The sequence below is a fragment of the Hevea brasiliensis genome, chromosome 8 (genome assembly GCF_030052815.1).
Source record: "Hevea brasiliensis isolate MT/VB/25A 57/8 chromosome 8, ASM3005281v1, whole genome shotgun sequence".
Taxonomy (NCBI): Eukaryota; Viridiplantae; Streptophyta; class Magnoliopsida; order Malpighiales; family Euphorbiaceae; genus Hevea; species Hevea brasiliensis.
Genome location: NC_079500.1, coordinates 7345748 through 7370142, shown reverse-complemented (window position 1 = coordinate 7370142; position 24395 = coordinate 7345748). Strand labels below are relative to the sequence as shown.

Below are 24395 nucleotides of genomic sequence, written 5' to 3'. Positions count from 1 at the left end.
GTAAAATTATTAAGAAACAGAACATACCGATTCATTCACAGTGCATTTCTCACCAAATATTGTTAGTTTTTGTATCTTTGGCAATTCAAGAGCATAAATCCCACTGTAAAATCCCTTGAAGTTGGGTAAATTCCCAAAAGTCAGAGAGCTTAGTTGAGGGAACACAATTTTTTGCATGCTTTCCTCTTGTTTTTCTTCATCCTCTTTTCCAATAATTTCCTCCATCATCTTGCAGTTAGCAATCTCTATTTGTTGTAGCTTCACTAGAAGTTTGGCCAAGCCAGGTGAGAAAAGGTTTACTAAATTGTCACAAGATTCTACTTCCAACTTTTGTAGCTTTTGGAAGGCTTTGATTTCTGGTGGAATCTTAAAGCATACGTGCTTCAAATTTGATAACCTGTTGAAACGCATCTCTTCCATAGTATTGAGTACTCCAGTAGTAGCATGGCATTCCTTGGGAATCAGCCCCTCAAATGAAAATATCACTTCCATTGAATCACAATCAAATATTTTAAGATTTTTCAAATTTTGCAATCTTTCAATCAATTTGGATGGAAATGCATAACATTTCCTTGTCTTTTCATCAATATGGCTAACAGATGGATCCTCCTGATTCTTGATTAATGAAACCTTCCAAAACAACATATATATTGTATTAAAATACAAAACATTATTTGATAACAAATTTCAATAATATGGTTTTGTTTTTACAAATAAATCGATAATTAGATTGATAATTTTTTATTTGATGCAAATATTTATACCATTAAAATAACATGAACCGATCAATTCAATAACTCTTATGATTTAATAAAAAGTTAATTCCTTTGAATTTGATTATTTTGACAATTAAATAAATAATTTATTTTTAAACTATTTTTTTTTATATAATTAACATTTTGAATTAAAGTAAACAATTCATAAATTGATCTAGAATTATTTGTATATAGTATCTTAATCAAAGCGATTTGCCATCTAACCTCTACTATAAATGGGTAAATAACTGTCAAAATACTTATAATGTTATTCAAAAAATGTTATTTTTTTTATTTATAAAAATAGTATAACTAATTCTTAAGCTGTGATTCTTCAATACACACAGTTTTGAAACGCAGTCGATGGAAGGTAATTTTTTTTCTTTTTAAATATTGTGACAATTAGGTAATAATTCGAATTAGTTTTTGCGTAATTATATTATTAACATTTAATAAACATTTATAATACAGTGAGGATTAGTTTTAGATATTATTGACTAAATGCCATTAAGATTTAATCTTTAAAAAAATATAAAAATCATTTCCGCTGGTTCATTACTTAGATTGAAGTTGTAGATTTTTTTATTTAAGATTTTTTATTAAATGCCAAATTAATAAAAACAGTTGAATAATAGTTGATATAATTAATTCATCATGACGCTTTTCTTTTTTTAAGGAATAATTCATTCATTTCTATTGTCAGTGTAAGGCTTCTAACTCTATATAAAATCATCTTAATGACATAACAATAAGAAATTCAATTAAAACAACTATATATATACAAATTAATTCAATCCAATAAAATTTTAGAATTTCATTCTTTTCAAATTAATATACACATTAAAAATAAAAATTGTATTAATAATGATATAATTTTATAAAAATTTAATTGATTTAATGGAGAGCACTATTACAATTAAACTAAACATACTCTTCCATATAAATAAGAATAACTTAAGAAAGTAAAAGGGTTTAAATACTTTTCAATTAACAGACTCTATTACTTTAATATATATAATAATTAATAATTTAAATTATTTCAAATTAATAATAATATTTATTCTAAATACTCATCTATCAAATAATTAATAATCAATAATTAAAAATTTCAGCACATACCTCTTTGTTGGAAACTTTTTTCTCTCCTCTTCTTCTTCCTAACCCTTGAATAATTGAGCTTATTGGACACATGACTTCCTTGCCACTGAGCTCACTTTGATCAAAACTTTTCTTCAATGTAGATGAGTCTGGAATTGTAGAACAAAGAATTTTCGTTTTAGGACAATCACCCAATATAAAGTCTTCTAATAAGAGCCAGTTAAAAGAAATATGACTGTCAGCACAGAGAGCCATCAGCTTTGGTAGCCTAAGAAGAATAAGCCGAATTAGGTTAGGAAACACTTTTTGGCTTATTCTCTTGTTTTTTCCTTCTTGTGCTTCTGCAACAATATATTCCATCTTAGGACAATCCCATATGGTTAAATATTTAAGCTGCTCCAATTGCTGAGCTACAGAGAGAGGGAAAACCACTTTTACCAAACCACATCTATTCAACCTAAGCTCTTGCAAATTTGATAGTAACCAAAGGGATGGAAATAATATAGAAATAATTTCTACTGGTCCAGTTGTAAATTGAAGTTGGGCATGCTCAATTTCTGTCTTATTATTCATTCGAGATGTATTCTGCTGTTCAATATCCTGTCAAACAAAATATATATGTTATTACACAGTTGAATAATAATAAATCCAATTCATGCATAAAGTTTATGTAGGCATTTCTCATGAGTGGGATCTTAGAATTCATTTTTTTTTTAATTATGAAAGCAATTATTAACAAAATAGAAATTATTTAATTTATTTAATGAAAATAACTATAGAAAAACTAAACAACCCTAAACCGTTTAGCAATAAAATTAATGACGGAAAATTTAGAAGCACTGTCACCAATTCCATTGCTAACCAAATGGGCAATTTGTGCTCCATTTGGGAACATAATTATCAACTAAATATTCTCTAGTGCAAATTAAATTTGGCAGCAATTTTGCACATCATTTAACGATAAAATTAGTGATGAAAATTTCTTAAATATATATAAAAATTCCATCCCTAATAAATTTAATGACAATATAAAAATTAAATTATTTTAGAATTCATAAAATTTGTGATTAATCTATCATTAAATTAATTTAATATTTATATTATAATTAATAAAATCCATCTTTAAATTACTTTTCAATTATTTTAAATAATGATATTGAAACAGACTCTATTACTTCAATATATATAATAAATAACTACTTAAATTATTTCAATTGAATTTAGTGGAATTGATTTGAATTCTAATACAAAATTATAGCAAATGGAAACAATGATCTATTTTTCCTTTGTTTAAGTAAATTCAAATTAATTCTAAACCTTTAACAAGGATCATATACATGTGTAAAATGGAGAGCCAATCGTGATTTTTTTAAGTGTTCATTTAAATATGTATTTTATTTTTATAAATGTAAATTTTACTTCGAAATAAAACATTTGAAAATATCAAACTCAAATCCTTTTATATATATATATATATATATTCTAAATAATTAATAATTAAAAATTGAAGAACATACCTCTTTGTTGGAAACATCTTTTTGCTTTCTTCCTCTTCTTACTAACCTTGTTGGATACATGACTTCCTTGCCACTGAGACCACTTTGATCAAAACTATTCTTCAATGTAGATGAGTCTGGAATTGCAGAACAAAGTTTCTCCACTTTAGGACAATCAACCAAACTAAAATCTTTTAATGAGGGCCAGTCAAAAGAAATATGACTGTCAGCACAAAAAGTCATCAACTTTGGTAGCCTACAAAGTTCAAGCAAAATTAGGTTGGGAAACACTATTTTGCTTATTCTCTTGTCTTTTTCTTCTTCTTGTGTTTCTGCAACAATATATTCTATCTCAGGACAATAAAGGATAGTTAACTCTTTAAGCCGCACCAATTGTTGAGCTACAGAGGGAGGAAAAACCACTTTTAACAAACCACATTTTTTCAATTTAAGCTTTTGTAAATTTGATAGTCGTTGGCAAAGGGATGGAAATAATATAGAAATCATTTCTACTGGTCCAGCCATAGATTGAAGTTGGGCATGCTCAATTTCTGTACTATTGTTCCTTTGAGATGTGCTCGGTTGGTCTATATCCTGTAAAACAAAATATATATATTATTGACACATGCAGTTGAATAATAATGGATCCAAATCATGCATGAATTTTGTTTAGCCATTTCCTATGCATGGAATATTAGAATTCATTTTTTTTTCTAATTAATTATGAAATCAATTATTATAGAAATTATGCTAGCCAAAAGTAACATAATTTTATAAAGATTTAATTTATTTAATGAAAATAACTATAGAAAGCTGAAGAACCATATAATTTTAAAACCATTTAGCGATTAAATTAATGACTGAAAATTTCCCAATACAAAAGTACTGTCACCATTTCCATTGCTAATTATGGTGACAATTTTGTGCTCCATTTGGCAACACTACAAAATTATGACTAAATATTCTCAAGTGCCAATTAAATTCCACGGCAATTTCGCATATCATTTAATGATGAAATTAGTGATGAAAAATTCTTTAATATAAAACTTTTATTCCTATATTTAACGGCAATATATAAATTAAATTATTTTATAATTAATAAAATTAGTGATTAATCTATCATTAAATTTTATATTATAATTAATAAAATCCATCATTAAATTAAATTAAAAGTTTTTTATGATTAATAAAATCTATTGTTAATCAATCATTTTATTAATTTAAAAATTAGATAGTTTTGATTAGAGGGTCACAAAACCTAATTTCTACATCTTTTGTCCTTCTGTTCCTTCTTATTTTTGAACTTGAAGGGGACTCTCTCTCCCTTTCTCTCTACCTCTCTCTCTCTCTCTCTCTCTCTCTCTCTCTCTGTGATAGTCGTAGCCGTCACTGCTTCCTATATCTCTCTCCTGTTCACTCCCTAAGCCTTTCCTTTTTCTTTGTGAAACCGAGCCCCTCTAAGGTATTGATGGTAAAGTTTCAATTTAGTTCTTATTTCTTTGTTTTATTTCGATTCTTTGTTTGCCATTCTAATTTCTATACTTCCGGCATATCTTGACGGACCATGAAACGCAGCTTCCTAACGAAGTTGAGAGCGGGGCTAGTTTAGTTTTCACTTATTTGTTTCTTTTCTTTTTAATTTTATCTATTTCCTGGGTAATTGTTGATGGACATATTGCTAGAAGGTTGAGTTGCTTCGTCTCATTCAAAAGCCTAACCAGGGTGAACTTCAATATTGAGCTGTTTTAACAAAGAGGATTGAACCCAAAGGATTTCATTTTCCTCTCTAGATTGTCCTTCTGCAGGTTTGAATTTCAATTTCCTCTCTAGATTGTGCTATTTCGATTGACATTTTAAAGAAATATTTGATCAAATCTCACTAATTTTGAATCCTAACTTTAGAGCAGGCCGTATTTTGTGCTTGTTTGCTTGCTTTTGTTCAATGAAATTTTGAGTTTGTGGTTGCTTTGTTTTGAAATATACACTGGCTTAGGAGTTCAGTCATAGTATGTATAAGCTTAAAAACAATCTTAACATATGTTGTTATGCAGTCAAGGCTGGAATTTTTTGTGGCTTTAGCCTACCAGTACCAACCAATTTAGTTAAGAGCTTAGCCTAGCCTCACAATGGAAATTGGTATTCAATTTAATGTTATGAAATTGTATAAAATTAATTACCAATAGATTCCATCGGTTGCAATGAACCTCATTGATAACCTCAATTACTAAGATTTTGAAATTTGTTGGTAAATCGGTAGAAAATTTAAAAAACTAAAAATATAAAATATTACAATCCATTGGCAAATTTACCATTGGATTTAAAAAAAAAAGTTGGTAATTTTAAAAAATTTTAAAAATATATTTTTCTATTAAAATAATAAAATTTTTATTATTTTTAAGATTAATTATTTTTCTTATTTTTTTATTATAATTGTGTTTTGATTTTATGACTAATAATTATTATAAATACATTATAATGAGAGGAAAAAGTGCTATTTAAAAAAGACAAAAAATAGATATTAGGAAAGAAATGAGGAAAAATTATATTAATATTGAAAATGGAAAATATAAGGTAAAAAATTAAAAGAGAGAAGAAAAATAATTAAAAATACGTGAAAGAAAAGAGACAGAGACTGAGGCCTGATATTTAATCATTTATATGGTTTTAGTTGGTGAAGTGGGAAGTTAGCTTAACTATTGCTGAGATTTAAAGAATAATGAAGTATTTTTCTAGTTACTGAAATTATTTATTAAAAAGTTAAAATATATCAAGTGCAATTATAAAAGTTTCACTAAATTTTAAATATATTTTTTTCCTTTAATTATAAATAAAGATAATTTGTAAATGAGATTTACCTTGCCAATATTTGGAGTCACTTGCAGAATCGTGAAATCTTGAGTTTGAACCTAATAAAATCAAATAAAAAAAATTTAATAAATTTTGGTTCACCGTTCAGAGTTTTGCTTTTTTTTTTTTTTTTGTATGAATAATTTAATGAAGAGCTATTGATTTCTTGTAATCGATATTTCTTTTTAATATATTTGAAAAGATAAAAGCTTACCTTCCAGGACAAGGATTTGTTGATGATAAAACCAAGGAAGTTTGGTAGGGCCCTCAGCTCCAAATCTGTAAGTTCGGGAAACTCAACCTCGTCGTCCACTTCGCTGTTGTAGAAAATTCCCTCCATCTCTTTGCAGATCTCTACAGATATTTTATGAAGTTGTCTCAATCCTTTAGCCATGGATAGTGGAATGAAGTACTTCAACTCATGACATGAATGTATATTTAATTCTCTCAATTTCCCAAAGTATGGAAGCTGAATTTCGGGTAACCGTGGAATCCCCTGTTCAACACATTCATCAGTTGATATTAACTCCTTCATACTTATCACTTCTATCAAATTCAAGACTTCAGCTTTCTCCATCAGTTGATATTAACTCCTTCAATTTTGGTACAGAAATTTCTAATGCAGTCATATGATGAGTGTCTAGCTCGCTGAGGCTTGCATTGGTTTTCTTTCCGTCTTCCATGTGTTCCCATTCCACAAAGTAAGATGGCAAATACAACTCTTCTAGTTTAGACAGCGCTAACAATACGCCTGATGGAATGTATTCAAGGCCATTGACCCTCCTCAAGTCCAGCAACCTTAGATTTTTTAGTTGTCCTATTTCTCCAGGCAACCTTAAGCATCTATCACGAATTTCGAGTATTTCTAGTTTGACAAGAGCTCCAATGGCGCTTCCCCAATGTTCCTTAAATACCACAAGACATAAGGTTCGAAGATTCCTCAGGACATCAAGTGATTGTAGCAGTGATGGGAAACTCCAAGACAAAGCTAGAACTTTGAGTTCTTTCATCCCTGCATAAACATTGTTTGGAAGGCCTGGTGACCAACAATCATCCCCAATTTGCAAGAGTTCAAGCTTCGGATACTCCAAATCATTAAGCTGGTCACTGATTTTTTCATACAAAAGTGAAATTGCAATGCAATGTTTGTACCCATCTTCCTCTCGCCACTCGTTCATTTTAGCCTCACTTTGTAACGTGTGCCATTGCTTATCTCTTGAGGCAATTGCTATGGCTACATCTCGGACAATATCATGCATTTTGACATAGTCATGCCCATCACCTTCAAGCAATAAAAATGATTCTTTAAGTTCATCAATAAGATTATAGACCCTAGTTCTTGCATGATGCACTTTATCAACATTTTTAAACAACCGTAGGCCCATTCCATATCTAACCAAATCTTCAACCCGAATATCGAAATCTTCAGGGAACAAACTACAAAGCAGAAAGCATGACTTGGCCTCTTCGGCTTCCAAAAGCTTGTAACTTAATTCAATTCTGGGAAACATATCTGGTGATACGCCTTGCAGGTTAGAATTCTTTAGCTGTTGGAGCGTATCATCCCATGTGTCTCTCTCTCTGTTTTCTAATCCCTTTGCAATAGTTACAATAGCAAGAGGTAAGCCTCCACATTCATCTGCAATCTCAGTTGCCGTGTGATGCAAATCCTGGACATTGGAAATGCCTGCCATCTCTCTAAAAAGATCCCTAGCTTCATCTTTTTCTAAAACTTTCATAGTGATATTCTTTTCACTTTCCATTTTTTTGCATTCATCTATGTTACGTGAAGTCAACATAATTTTGTGTCCCTTTCTCTCTCCCCTTGAAGGAAGTCCTATTTTTTCAAAATCCAACTCGCTCCAAACATCATCCAATATTATGAGGATCCTCTTATCATGGTTTATAAGCCCCTGACGAAGCTCGCCTGCTCTTTTTAACTCATTCTCATCGTCCAATTTCAATTTCAGCCAAGATGCAATGTCACCTTGTATCTTTTTGATATTAGGATTTTGGGACACTACTGCCATTCCAACGACATCAAACAAATTCTCTCTTTCAACTCTTTGCACAAGCTGTTTTACCATCGTGGTTTTACCCACACCACCAGCTCCACATATACTGATCCTGCTAAGGTTGTCATCCTTCAAGGCCTCCCAGACTTCATTTTTAATTGATTCCCTTGATGTAAAATCCATAATGCCTTTAGTAATGAAAGCTGATCCTAGGTTGATACCGAACTCTTCAGTCTTTTTGAGCAGATCAAGCACCGTCTCTGTCATCTCTTTAGCTTTCTTGCTCAAGGAATAACGTGACATTGGATCTGGACAGTTCGTGTTAAAACACTTGTTTTCATTTTGAAAAAATTCATCGCCCTTCTTAATGATGTCATCCACTTGCTTTTGCCATTGAATTATTGAATAAGGAGTGTGGCCAGCGTCCACGACAGTTTTCTTACTTTTCAGTTTCTGAAGCTCCTCTTTCAGATTATTGATGTTACGTTCGTAGCCAGTTAGGTAACCAATATGTCGCCTGATAGGGGCCACCATAGGGGCCACCAAGGGTTTAATAATTTCAACAGCAACACTTGCAACAGCAATGAGAATATCGGCTGCCATTTCCAGAATAACCAAGACCTGAAACATAAATGCCAACAAGAACAGTAAAACACGAATTCAAATATTAAAAAAAAAAAAAAAAAAAACTAAAGGAAGGCATATATGTGTATATAAAACTACAGATACAAAATCCAAGGATAGATTACTGACAAACGGAAAACACCGATAAACAAAGTTAGTTTTTGTATATTGAGCATACACAAAACTGCAAGAATCAAAATTTTACTTCATTCATTTTGAACAATAAAACTAACAAAATAAACAATAGAATAAAATTAATTAAACAATAAAATAGATTATATAATAATATCACTGATTTTGAAATTTAATAACCACCAAATGTAATTAATCCTAGAAAAAAATATAAACTAAAATATAAATTAAATTGAAATAAATATTATATAATATATTAAAATGAAATGAAATAAAATAAATCACCCTTTTTTTAATAGTATATTACAAGTCAATTTTCTCATTCTTACTTGATTACTGCTATGAATTTCAAGCATATTTTTTATATTTTCATTGAATCATTAGTATATTTATTTTAAATTTAAAAAATAATATTTATTTATAATTAATTATGATTTTGAGAATTTAACTATATTAAATATATATATTAAATTTATCAAAAATACCCTTCATTTTTCAAATTAATTACAATTATATTTTTACTATTTAAGTTAATTTTAAAGTTTTTATAAATTTAAAATTTTTAGTTCTACTTAACTTAAATTAAATTTAAAATTTTATAAGAAGCAATTAACTAAAATAAGAAAGTAATAAGTGAAAATAAAAATTATTATTAATCTATAATCTATAATAACTTAGTGATGAAAATTTGTCATTAATTACCTTTAATGGCAATATATCCATTAATAATACTTCAGCAATAAGAAGTTTTTCTTTACAAAGTCGTACACGCTTTATCTATCACTAATACTTTCAATAGAAGAAACAATTTCATATACATTTGTCACTAATAATTGTACTTCTATTAAAAATTCTATTATAATTCTATATTTTTAATTCTATAAGAATTATTAATTTTTAAAAAAATATTTAGTTTATTAAAATGAAATTAATAAACAAAATTCAATACCCAATCTTACTTATGCCAATTTATTTATTTATTTCTATTATTTTAATCTATTATATTTCTATTAAATTCAAAAACTTATTATAGAAATAAAAAATCAAGTGTTTTTAATATAACAATATTATATATATATATATATATATATATATATATATAATCTTTAAATCATGTGCAATAAATTTTATAATACATTTGTGCTAAGCCCCTTATTTGTTATGGATAAGGGTTAAGCTAGGCTCCACCATATGTGTGTGTGGGTTGTATGATTCTTCCTTGCATCTAGCATCAATTTTATCCCTTATGTAGCATACAAATGCATCTGTCTAGTGTTTCGATAATCATCGGATAAAGGACATGATGAGATTTAGGTAAGCAAACATGCTAAGGTCTGCCATGGATGTATGTACCCCATAGGATGACATATTTGAATTAACTGTGATAGGCTATGATAGTGTGTCTACCTAGTAAGAGGCACAAAGGCTTAGAGAGGAGTTATACCAGCATAGCCACACTATATGTGGTGGGCATAAGCGCCACTTTTAGCAGGTTGATGGGCAAATGTCTCTTGAAGTTGCATTTTTCCATAAGAGTTCTATAGAGAATAAGAGGTTAAAAATCACAGTTTATTTGAAGGAATTGTTTAAACTATCTAATGTTCTCACTGTTAATTTTATAAGCCACAAATTACAATACCAACATATGATTATTGTATAAACCTGCATACATCCTAATAGTGCCCTATAAGAATATTTTGCTAATAATTTTCTCCTTGGGGGATCCACTGTGTTTAGATAGGGTTTTGTATTTTTAGAGGAATTAGAAACTCCTAGTGAGGGTTTATGACCCTTAAGATAAAGAGTTGAAGCTATTAAGCGGGTGGTAACTTGGGGAAAAGATTTTTTTGAATAGGAGTAAGCATTCGATTCAGTAAGTTTAGATGTTGATTACAGATACAATTTCTACAACTTCCTAAAGTTAATATAATTCTATCATGAAATACACATCCAATACACATTATAAATAATTTACCTAATATTCTCACGAGAAAATAATTTTAAGCTATTTACACACTCAGTGTATCATATCAATACATAAATATGAGAGTTGATCTTTTGTACAGCTCTCTTAATTCAAATCCCGCTAGTGAGATACCTCTTTAGTGGAATTTTCGCTTAAAATCCAAGTGTAGAGGCTAGCAAAATACCTCTCAAAGCCATGCCTCACCTCGACTTTACCATACTCATAAGGATCAATTTTTTACGAGACTAGCTCAAGCCGTGACTATATATATATATATATATATATATATATATATATATATATATAGTGGATGAAGTAAAAATTTTTATTTTTTCTATATAAAAATTATAATTTAATAAAATAAATAAATTATATAATAACCCATTGAAATAATAACATATATTTTATTGTATTAAAATGGCGAAAGCAAAGCATGGATTACATGATCATTGTGACACGAGTTTCATCAGTGGTGCCAGGAATGAATCAGGCTCCCTCATATTTATTTTTTCTGTTAAGGTGCAATGGTCCGATTCATTGGAATAGGTTTAGTTCATTCGAATATTAAAGAGGTTTAACATCTAAATTAGACCAAATTAGATATGGATTCCTAATTAGACTGGTTTTACTAATCGGTCCAATCTGGACCTAGTTTGACAACACAGGTAGGTGGACCACTTCTATAGAAATGTCAATAGCATACCTAAGGGGTAGGTCAAGCACCATACTACAAAATAGTTATAAATAGAATGGATCCTAGCTATACTGCAAAAATAATCCGCTTCTCCATGACACAACATTCTCAAAATTCAACTTTTTCTAATATATATAATTACTAGAATAACTTAACTATTGAAGGCTTCATTTCTAAAATCTCTCCTATGATAACTTTCTTTTCATTCTACAGAGGTTTTATGGAGGTTTCAATGTCCAACATTGGAAGAGACACAGAACCTCACATCAATTCTAGATAAAGTCACAAATCCCTCAACAACGAGAAATTATATGACGAATCGGTTATTCCATGTGAGTAATTATTTATGAAATGACAAACTAATTATATAGGAATAATTAAGTTATAATAAATTCCATATAATTCAGTTTTATTCCTGTATTAAAAATAATTTTTTTCTTTAAATTATAATTATCTTTTTATGTTTAACTGTTATTTCATTATTAATTTATTATTTCATGTCAAATACTGATACAAAATCACGATTTTACTATATAATTTCTCCTCAGTGATAAGCTCTATGTGGCAAGAAACCCTGGCCCATATTTATTGACAGTATGATGTTGAATAAATCTATAAGTTGCATTAAAAATACTTGATCTACAAAATATTTAAGTATCAAATAAATTTGATACCAAAAATTAAAAAGCAAATATATTTATGGATGACTTACCCAGAAAAAAAAATCTACCAAAGACTTCAAAATTCAACCTATGGTACATAGAAAGGCAAGAATATCAATTATAGTGAGACTGTATGAATGAAAGAAAAATAAAGATGATCAACTCTTTGACAGGGAAAGCAATTTCACGAGAATCAGACTTGCAATAGCAATAAGAATCTCCAAGTAGGATAGAGTTTTGTCTCTTAAATCTGCAAAAGAATACAACTATATTTCAGAATCAGCCAATCATAAAAATAGCAAGAAAAGTCATTGCTACCAAAAAGATTCTAGTTAGTGGCAAGACTCAAAATTTCATTTATTTTTTGAAAGTTTTAACCAATAATTAGCTGCAGATGTCCATCTACAGCTATTGAATGCAAAACTTCTTTTGAGATTTGGTCCGGTTCACCTGCTAATTACTCTCAGCTGAGAGTATTTGGTTGCCCTGCTTATGCTCATGTGAGAGATGGTAAGCTTGAGCCGAGGCCAAGAAAATGTATATTTCTAGGGTATGCATCTGGGGTGAAAGGCTACAGGTTGTGGTGCAATGATCCAAAGTCTCTAGGATTAATTATCAGCAGGGATGTGACATTTAATGAGTCTGCTTCATTGGATTGTCAGAGGGAGAAGTCAATAGTAGAATCAGATCATGGTGTCAGAGAACAAATGGAGCTTAATATTGATACTTCAGTAGTTCAGTCCAGTGATTCAGAGGATGAGGTGCAAGATCCTAATCAACAAGAGGATGCACCTGAGCAATAGCAATAGGAACCATATAGCATTACAACTGGTAGAGAGAGAAGACAGATTATACCACCGCAGAGATATGCATATGCAGATTTAGTTGCATTTACCTTGTCAGTTGCTGAAACATTTGATGTGCATGAACCCAACAATTATAGAGAAGATATTTCTTGTTCAGATGCAGATCAGTGGGTCAGTGCTATGAGTGAAGAAATTGAATCTCTTCACAAGAATCAGACTTAGGAGCTTGTAACATTGCCTAAGGGACAAAAAGTAGTAGGTTGCAAATGGGTGTTCAAGAAAAAGGAAGGCACTCCAGGGGTTGAAGCACCTCAATATAAGGCACGGTTAGTAGCAAAAGGCTTTACTCAGAGGGAGGGGATTGACTTTAATGCAGTGTTTTCTCCAGTTGTGAAGCACAGTTCTATCAGAGTATTACTTGCTATGGTTGCTCTTCATGATCTAGAGCTTGAGCAACTAGATGTGAAGACAACATTTTGCATGGTGAGTAGAAATTTATATGAGTCAGCCTGAGGGATTTGTCATTCCAGGTATGAAAAACTATGTTTGCTTGCTTAAGAAATATTTATATGGTCTGAAATAGTCTCCTAGGCAATGGTACAAAAGATTTGATACATTCATGATTCATAATGGCTTTAATCATAGTTCATATGACAGTTATGTGTATCATAAGAAGCTTTCATATGATTCCTTTGTTTATTTGTTGTTGTATGTGGATGACATGCTTATTACTGCTAAAAGCATATCACAAATTAAAATTCTGAAAAAGCAGTTGAGTGATGAGTTTGAGATAAAGGATTTTGGGTGCTGCAAAGAAGATATTGGGAATGGAAATTACCAGGGATAAAAGTGTTAGGAAGCTTTTCTTGTCTCAACAGGCCTATGTTGAGAAAGTGCTTAAGCGTTTTAACATGAATAATGCTAAGCCTGTGACTATTCCAATTGCTGCCCATTTCAAGTTATCTGTAGACATGTCACCAAAAACAGATGATGAGATGGAGCACATGTCCAGTGTTCCCTATTCGAGTGCTGTTGGTAGCATCATGTATGCTATGGTATGCACCCAACCTAACATTTCACATGCAGTTAGTGTTGTGAGTAGATACATGGCGTGTCCTGGGAAAGAGCATTGGAAGGCAGTGAAATGTTGGTCTGACATTTGACAGGGCCAAGATGAGTGATTTAGTTGTTGGCTATGTGGATTCAGATTTTATAGGGGACTTAGACAAGAGAATATCTTTGACAGGTTATTTGTTTACTCTTTCTGGAAGTGCTATCAGTTGGAAGGCAACATTGCAAGCTACAGTTGCTTTGTCTACCATAGAGGCTGAATATATGGCCTTAGTAGAGACAGTAAGGAAGTTTTATGGTTACAAGGTTTGGTGGGTGATCTTGGGTTGATACAAAACAAGTCAACAGTGTTTTGTGACAGCCAGAGTGCAATACATCTCACAAAGAATCAGCTGTACCATGAGCAAATTAAGCACATTGATGTCAAATACCACTTCATTTGGGATATTGTATCTCAGGAAACTGTAGTTGTACAAAAAGTCTCTACACATGATAATCCAACAGATATGATAACTAAGGGAGTCACAGTCAGCAAGTTTAGGCATTGCCTAGACTTGGTAGATGTTTGTAGTGCTCAGTAATGCCCTTTGCGAGGGCATATAGCAAGGCAGAGTGTTTTTATAATTATTTTGTTGATGATAGAGGAAATTCAAGCCAAGGGAAAGAATTGTTATTTTTGTGGCTTGAAATTTGGATATGTTTTTTTATCGACCCGAATTGTGACCCGACCCGAAAGTTTTCGCACTGTGACCCGATTGGGATAAAAAGTGAGATCTATGATGGTAGCAAATGGCACACCATTGATCTCCTTGGGGGTGCAAGGGCAGCGCCCCCGCGGTATGAACCAATATAAATATTATAATGTTCTATCCCTTGCAAAAAAAGTGTGTGAGATATTCGGGAAACACATTGGGGTTAGAGTTTTGAGAGTTCTGATTGATTGTATCTTACTCTTTTCATCATAGTGGAACTTTTTTTCTTGTCTTGCCCGTGGACGTAGGCCTTATGGTTAAACCACGTTAAATCATGTGTTATTCTCCTTATCTTTTCAATACTGTGTGATTATGTGATTTGTGTGTGTGCCTTAGATTTGCGTGTTTGTTATAACAAAATATATAAGTTGCATTAAACATATTTGATCTACAAAATATTTAAGTATCAAATAAAATTCATACCAAAAATTAAAAAGCAAGTATATTTATGGATGACTTACCCAGAAAAAAAATCTACCAAAGACTTCAAAATTCAACCTATGGTACATAGAAAGGCAAGAATATCAATTATAGTGAGACTGTATGAATGAAAGGAAAATAAAGATGATCAACTGTTTGACAGGGAAAGCAATTTCACCAGCAACTGTACTTGCAATGGCAATGAGAATCTCCATTTCTCTAGCTATATTTCTAGAATAATCAAGACCTAAAACACAAATGTGCAACAAGAATAGTAAAACACGAGTTTAAATAAAAAAAAATGCAAGTAAATTAATAAAAAAAAAAACTTAAAGATACAAAATCCAATAATGCATTACTAACAAACTTGAAAATCAAGTGGGATTGAGTTATCTCTCTTAAATCTGCAAAAGAATACAAATATTTTTCAGAATCAACCAATCATAAAAGTAGCAAGAAAATCATTGCTACTAAAAAAATTCAAGCTTTTTGCCAATAGATAACGGCAGGAAATGGATTGATTTCCTCATGTAATAAGTAGATTATAACGCCAAATTTATGGGAGGGTAAGGCAGAAAGTTGATTTTCGTTTCATTCTTGAAAAGTAAGAAGGGTTTTGGGCTCTTTTTTGTGCTTGGTTTTCACTCAGAAGCTGCAAGTCTCCTTGTCTAGGAAGCCTTGGATTAATATTTTAACGCTACCTTTCGAATACAAAGAGAGTGGCTGGTTCTTTCAAAACTTTGAATGTCTGCTTAATTAGAATAAACCTACATCTGAAACATGCATGTATCCAGCGAAAATTATAAATTAAAAAAAAAAAAAGAAAAAGAAAGCAAAAGCAAGCAAATTAAACTTACAAATAGAGCCCGTTGGAGCAGTAATTTTCAAGAGAAACAAAAATCAGCAGGCGTGAGCATGAGATGAGTAGCTAACAAGCAAGAACAGTTTCATCTCTTCACACACAGCAAGAGGATCAGTGAATTCAGAAAGCTCAAACAAACACAGAAAGCCAAGAATCAAAGAAAATAGCTTAGTAGCTAGGAGGAGATCTGTATCACTTCATATATATATAAAAACATACAACTGTCAATAATTGACCAACCATGTCTTTGTCGGTAATAGCAAATTGAAATGAATATGTATTACATATTATATATTAAAATAAAATAAAATAAAGCACCTTTTTTTTAATTATCTCCTTTATTCATCCACCATCAAATGTCGGCTTCTTTGATTTTATCACTGCATAAAATTATTCCTTTACCCTTCCATTTTATTTTATTTTATTCCTTCTAGTTGCTTCAGTTCTTTTTATCTCAAGCGTTTTTATCGAGACAAAATGTCCTTCTTTACTTCACATGGCCTTGGCCGCCGCTTGGAAGTTACCATCTTGATTTATTGTTAACGTTCTTTCTCTTTTTTTCTCAATAATAAATAGTAGTGTAATCAAGTTCAACCGAGTTAATTTAATATTACTACTAAGCTCTAATTTGACTCATTTGCAAAGCTCAAAACTCAACTTGTCACATTCATTCTTTATCCTTCCATCACGTTTCTAGGAATGATAACAGTCTTGCTCACCGTTCAGCGAAAGATGGTTTGAGTGCAGCATATGGAGGATGTTCCTATCCATTTAGCTGAGTTATCTGCAAAGGATGTACCCATATCCCTTCCTATTCTAAAAATAAAGAAATAATAATAATTAAAAAAAAAAAACCCATAGGGATTCCTTCTTGTCCATATATCATCACTAAAAAATTAAAGTCCATAAGCATGTGCAAAGTAAAAAAGCAAAGGGTTACTTTCTTGTCCATATCTCATCACTAAAAATGAATAATTTCCGTAAAGCAAATCATTTATTTATTTATTTTTATGAAATTGTGTGTTGAACACCTCAGCTTGATCCCAACGCCAAATAACTTTTGACTTTCTGAAAGCAAAGTTTCACAAATAATTTCCGTAAAGCAAATCATTTATTTATTTATTTATTTTTATGAAATTGTGTGTTGAACACCTCAGCTTGATCCCAACGCCAAATAACTTATAACTTTCTGAAAGCAAAGCTTCACAAATAATGGAGAGCGTGAGCCATGTTTTTACCTTTTTTACAATGTAAACAATAAGGTTTATGTTAGACTTATAACAAGCATAGTGCATTTGCATATTTAACTTCAATAAATACTATCCTAAACAATAAGGTTTATGCTAAATGTTGTGTTTCGTGATATCAAGTTGGCTGCTAATTTTTAATTTTTAATTTTTAATGTACGAGAAATAATATAATTATCTACATTAAAAATAATTATTTTTAAGTTTTTGATTAATTAAGTTAATTTTTATAAAATTAATTTAATTATTTCTGTCGCATTAATTTAATTAGGAAATTAATGAAGGTTACAAAGAGTTACCAGCTAATGAGAAGTTATTTGTCCTAATTAAAGAAGTATTTATATTTCACGTGCTGTGAAAAGAGGAAAATTACCATATAAGAATGAAAAGATGATAAAAATTTTGGATAGATGCCCTTCTTTCTAGCATTCACACAGCAAATACAACACAAAGGCAGGGGAAATTTCTTGACAAAAAGCTTACAAGTTGCAATAACCACTTTTTTTTTTTTTTTTTTTTTGTGAAGTCTTTCATATTATTTAATTTATTAATGTGATAAATAACTTTTAATATAAATTTTAAATAACACATGCGCTTTCTCAAAATATTTCAAAGCTTACAGTACTCAAATATTAAGGTGATTTTTTGAAGGAGAAATATTAAGGTGATTTTAGTTTAATATAATTAAGTTTGTGACTCTAATACATTTTTACTTTTACTTTAAAAAAAAAAAAAATTATATGTTACCAAATTAAATCTTACCTTTTAAAATTCCACCTTCCAAAATTAAGATCAAGTTCACCCTCTCCATCTTACATGGTAACAGCAAGTTCCTGTGCAACAACTGAAGTTTCCAAAGGACAATATGCAACTAAAGGAAAGCATGCATGCAGTTACAAGAAATTAGGACTTGGCATATAAAGAGAAAGCTTGGGTGGGGCAAGAGAATAAAAGCTACTAGCAAATAGATCATACCTCTTTCTTCATGTTGAATAATTGACTCATTGTTGCCTTAAGGTCTGGATATCCTATTAATTGATGGTAAGCATAATTTGTTCGGAGTTCCTTTAGCTTTGGCATGCTTAATGATCCATATATAAGTGGAAGTCTTCATCTCATTACATTCCCAAAAATTCAATTTTTCTAATAATGCAAATTCAAGAGCATAAATCCCACTGTAGAAACTCTTAAGATTGGGCAAACTTCAAAGTTCCCAAGACCTTAGTTGAGGGAACACAATTTTTTTCCCTGCTTTCTTCTTCTTGTTCATCCTCTTTTGCAACTATTATTTCCTCCAACAAATAGCAACTCTTTATATCCAGTAATTAGAGTTGTTCAAGGTCCTTGGCCACAAAAGCTGAGAATATGTTTCTCAAACTGTCACGCATGCATGAACTTGTTGCTTTCTCAGCTTCCGAAAGCCAATGACATTTTCTGGAATTTTGTTGAGTACGTGCATCAGTTTTCTATGCACCCCAGCATCTTTGTTAATTCAATGCATCTCTTTCTATTCTAAAAAAAAAAAAATTACATAAAACGTCCATTACAAGAAGTCAAAAATCAAATCAATGGAACGCAAATAAATATGTCTTTTTGTTTGATGAATTTGGGTGTTGAACACCTTGGCTTGATCCCAATGCTAATCACCACAATTTTTATATTTTACAAATAGGGAAACTCCATTATGTCCATGAATCATGGATGTTGTTATACACTGCTATTTGCATAAAAAAAATCACAATTTTATTTCAGAATTTTATGTTCTTTTATCATTTTTTTTCCTTATCTTAACAATTAATAAATATATTTGTAGCCCATTTTTTGGACATTGGATGCTCTGCAAATTTTTACAGAGTTTGCATTAATTAATCACGACTATGTTAGCTATCATTTCAAAGAAAAAAGTAATTTTGTAATATAGAGTTTTTAGAAAAACAATTTTAAAAAAGAGAAAATATATTAAAATTAATTAAAAATATATATTATGCATTCACATCAATAAAAATTAGAAAGATTATTTTATTGTGAACAAAAAATAAAATTAACGAGTTTTTTTTTTTTAATAATTGTAGAGAAATAAAAAAATAAATGAAAAAATTAAACAGATATCACAGTTAAAATTTATTCATATGAACAATTAGTTAATTTATTAAGGAAAAAATTATTTATAATAATGATGAAAATATTTTATATTTGTGTATTTAATAAAGAAATATTAATCATATAATTATATGGATCATATTATAAAGAGATAATTTAGTCTAATAATTAAAATAATATTTAAGAAGTTGTGGCTAGCTCTTTTTGTATATATGCGTGTGTCGTTAGGTCATGTTGCTGGCGTGCCATTGTATTTTTATTTTAAGTTCATCTCCAATGAATGATACCAAATGCCTTACTTTTTTATCACGCCTTTGCCAAATGACTCCTGTTTAAGAATTGAATACCATTTTGCTCTTCTGCCTAAAATTTATGATATTTTTAAGTGACTTTCTAATAAATATAAATATATTTTAAAAATTATTTAGTCCAGGAACTTGTCCACCGTCATATATAATTTATAAATTATAATTTTAGACGCTATCATTTCAATTGAGTTAATTGTACTAAAAAAATTTGACAAAAAATTTAGATGAAAAATTGAACCGTATATAAGATAAAACTTAAGCGGAGAAAGAGCGCTCAATATATTTTGTTCCATATTGATTTGGGATAAGGATTTTATGCTAAACATAAGATATGAGCAAATCTCTCTTCTATGACTAACTTTTGGGGTGGAGTTAAATCTGGTCTATTTTCTCAATAACACATATTACTCAGAATTTAGAATCAATGGTCCTATTTCAATTTTTTTTTTTTTTAAAAAAAGCCCTGAGCATAGAAAACATCCCTATGATTTGAAAGGTAAATCATATAATGGAGCAAATAATTAAAACGTATATCTAAAGATGATAATCCAACATTAAATATGTGAATGCCACTTTACTCTTCTGCCTGAAATTTGGGATCCTAAAGGACTTAAAGTATTTCTTTAGCTACTCTTTCCTCAAATAACAATTGATTCATCCTCTTAAGATCTAGTTGATCCCCTTTAATCAACCATAATATTATATATGTTATGTATGCATTTGAATGTAACCATATTTGAATGTGATTTATTGTTTGATTAGTTAAATTCATGAAATGTTATTTAATTTATCAATGTGATAAACAACTTTTAATATAAATTTTAAATAACACATGCATTTTGCCAAAATATTTCAAACTTTACAATACTCAAATAAGGTGATTTCCACATTTATTAGTTTAATATAATTAATTTTAAGACTCTTAGTAGATTTTTCTTAAAAAAAAAAAAAATTACATGCTACCAAATTAAATCTTACATTCTAAAATTCCACCTTCCAAAAATAAGGTCAAGTTCATCCTCCCTACTATCCATAGTAACATCAAGTTCCTGTACAAGAATTGGACTTTTTAGAGGATAATATACAACAAAAGTAAAGCATGCATGCAGTTAAAGGAAATTAGGAAAATAAAGCTTGGTGGGACAAGAGAATAAAAGCTACTGGCAAATAGATTATATCTCTTTCTTCATGTTCAACAATCGACTCATAGTTGCATTGAGGGCTAGAGATCCTATTAATCAATGTTTTTCATAATTCTTTTTTAGTTCCTTTAGCTTTGGTATGTTTAATGATCCACAAGAGAATGTCTTCATCTCATTACATGCCCAAAAATTCAAATTCAAGAGCATAAATCCAACTATAGAAATTAAGCTCTTAAGATTCGGTAAACTTCGAAGTTGCAAAGACCTTAGTTGAAGGAACACAATTTTTTTCCTTTCTTGCTTTTTCTTTTTCATCCTCTTTTGCAACTATGATTTCCTCCAACATATAGCAACTCATTATATTTGGTTCTTGGAGTTCTAAAAGACCCTTAGCCACAAAAACTAAGAATATGTTTCTCAAACTGGCACATATATTAACTTGTAGCTTTTCAGCTTCTGAAAGCCAATGACATTTTCTAGAATTTTATTGAATAAGTTCATCAGTTTTGGTAGATCTAACAGTTGGACTTCTTCAAGATGAGAGAATGTTATAAAATATCCTCCATCAATATTCATTCTTGGGTACTCAAAACATGTCCATCAATGAACCACACCTACACATACTAAGCTTTTTCCAACTTTTGAAGGCAGTCTATCAAACTGAACAGAATGAAATTCACCAAATTTTCAGAGTTTTCAACTTCCAAAACACGTACATTGCTTAAATTGCCTTCTGATTGTTGGCCATTCTCTATCCTTCTCAAAGTTTTCTTCCAATAGATGAGTAATCTTATCAATAATTTCAATGCTCATCAACTCATAACCACAAAATAAACAATTAAACACAAATATCCATTACTATAATTTGGGAATGCAAAATGTTAAGTATTGATTAACTTGATTATACAAAATTACTAATTATTGAAAAGGTCTTTGGCCTAATGATAACTGGTGTAGAGATTGTCCCAATTTTACTCTCTAGAATTTTATAGTGTTGTGTGAAAATTCGCTCTTAATTACCTCTAGATGTTACCTACTAGAACTATATTCTAAAAATCCCCGATATAGGAAACTAAAGCCAGTGTGATTTTCACCAATCAATTTTAATTTGTATTGTTCGAAGAAAAGATAGCCAGCCAAAAAGAAAAGGAGAGTTTCTCTATAACTTTTAAGAGAATGTTGCATTAAGGTGTCCTGTTAATGGGTTGTTCTCATCACTTATTTTTAGCTTCTCTAGCTTTGGCAAGTCAGGAGCATAAGTCCCACTATAAAAACTCGAGGGTGAATAAATTCGCAAATGTCAGAAATTTTAGCTGAGGAAACACGATCTTGTTCATGCTTGCTTCTTGTTCTTCATCCTCTTTTGCAATAATTTCCATCATCCTCTTGCAGCTAGCAATCTTTATTTGTTATAGCTTTACTAGAAGTTTGGGCAAGTGCGGAGAGAAAAGATACTTAAATTGTCACAAGAATTTACCTTCAACAGTTGCAGGTTCTGAAAGGCTGATTTTCTGGTGGAATTTTGAACCATATATGCAGTAACTAAAATAAACTACTTAAAATGCAACTCTTTTAAAGAATTAAGGATTCTAATAGTAGCATGCTACTCCTGGAGAATCAACCCTTCAAATGAAAATATCACTTCCAATATATCAGATTTCTCCATTCTAAGGTTTTCCAAATTTTGCAACACCTCAATCAATTTGGATGGAAATGCATAGCATGTCCCTGTCTTCTCATCAATGTGGCTTAATCCTCCTCCTTGTTCTTGACAAGTGAAGCCTTCCAAATGAACATATTATATTAACAAATAAGTCCAAATACATATGTATGTATCTAAAATGAATATGAATTTACGTTGTAACTGAAATTTTATATAAAAAAAAAATAAAAATAATATTAAATTCAAATATCCATTTATTTCATATGCTCATTTATTTGAATAGATCCTAATAGTAATGCAAAGTACCTTTCCCCTGTATACTTCGAAATTCTAAATTATTAGTAATTAAAAAATGAAGCACATTTCACTCTCTTCCTTCTTTTAGCAACCCTCGAACTATTGAGTTATGTGTAGGCTTGCCATCAAGTCCATTATTAGAGGGGTTATGACTTATGATCAACTTTTCTATTAAAAAATGATGAGCTTGAAATTGCAAATCAAAATGTCTTCATATTAGGACAACTATACAAGTTCAATCCTTTTAACAGGGGAAAGTCAAGAGAAACATGACTGTCAAGGCAAAAGCCACCAGTTTTGGCAGTCTTACAAGTTCAAGTAAATACAGGTGAAGAAAAACTATTTTGTTTGTTTCTTTTTTTTTCATGTTCTTGTGTTTCTGCAACAATATATTCTATCTCCAAACAGAATCGGATATTTAAATATTTAAGCAGCACCAATTGTTGGGCTACGGCGGCAGGAAAAATTACTTTTAGCAAATCAAATACACCCAAATGAAGGTATTGCAAATTTGGTAATAGTGGCCAATTTGATGGAAGTAATATGGAAATCATTTCCACTGGTTCAATACTTGATTGAAGTTGTCCATTGTTCATTTGAGATGTACTCGGCTGTTCAATATCCTATCAATAAATATATTGAAAAATAATGGATCTAATTCATCAAGGAATACTTGTTAATAGCTATTGTTAATGTGAGGCTTGCTAATTCATTTAGCCAATGACAACAATATGAAAATCAATGAAAAATGATAGTACTGATAAAATGTGCTTGGAAATTATGAAAAATGGAAGAATTCAATCTAATAAAATTTATCTAGTAGTGTTACAATTCAACTTTTTAAATTAAAAAGAAATTATTTTGAAGGAAATAAAAATTATGTCAAAAGTGACATGATAAATTTGTATGAATTTAATACATTTAATAGAGAGACCGCTATTAAAATTAAATTCAAGACATTCTTATACATAAATATGGATAAATTTTGGAAACACCTAAGATTAGAAATTTAAGCACATACCTTTTTGCGGGAAACATTTTTTCCTCCCTTTCTCTCCTTACCAACCCTTGAGTAATTGAGCTTCTTGGACGCATGATTTTCTTATCACCAATAATGTCAGTTTGATCAAAATTTTTATTCAATGTTGATAAGCCCGGAATTGCAGCACAAAGTGTCTTCATTTTGGGACAACTAATTAATTTCAGTTGTTCTAATGAGCGCCTAGCCGAAAAAAAAAATATGACTATCAGGACAGAAAGCCACTAGCTTTGATAGCTTCTGAAGATCAAACAAAATTAGGTTAGCAAACATTATTTTTCTTATTTCTTGTTTTTTTTTTTTCTTCTTCTTGTGCTTCTACAACAATATATTCCATTTCAGAACATCCACAGATAATCAACTTTTTAAGTTGCTCCAATTTTTGGCCTATAGAGAGAG

General features: G+C 30.3%; 1 protein-coding gene and 1 long non-coding RNA gene across 2 annotated transcripts in view; one reads left to right on the top strand and one right to left on the bottom strand.

Annotated features, from left to right (window-relative positions):
- LOC110636714 (uncharacterized) overlaps positions 1 to 24395 on the bottom strand; it is a 64715-nt gene that overhangs the window by 2342 nt on the left and 37978 nt on the right. Inside the window, exons 5-7 of the mRNA XM_058150624.1 lie at positions 3371 to 3943; positions 1875 to 2453; positions 28 to 630 (exon numbers count right to left, since the gene is read on the bottom strand). Coding sequence (XP_058006607.1) covers positions 28 to 630; positions 1875 to 2453; positions 3371 to 3943 — 1755 coding nt within the window. The remainder of the gene's footprint in view (positions 1 to 27; positions 631 to 1874; positions 2454 to 3370; positions 3944 to 24395) is intronic.
- LOC131182242 (uncharacterized) lies at positions 4279 to 5313 on the top strand. The gene is made up of 2 exons (XR_009150544.1): positions 4279 to 4811; positions 5032 to 5313. It is a non-coding gene; the product is annotated as an uncharacterized LOC131182242 (long non-coding RNA).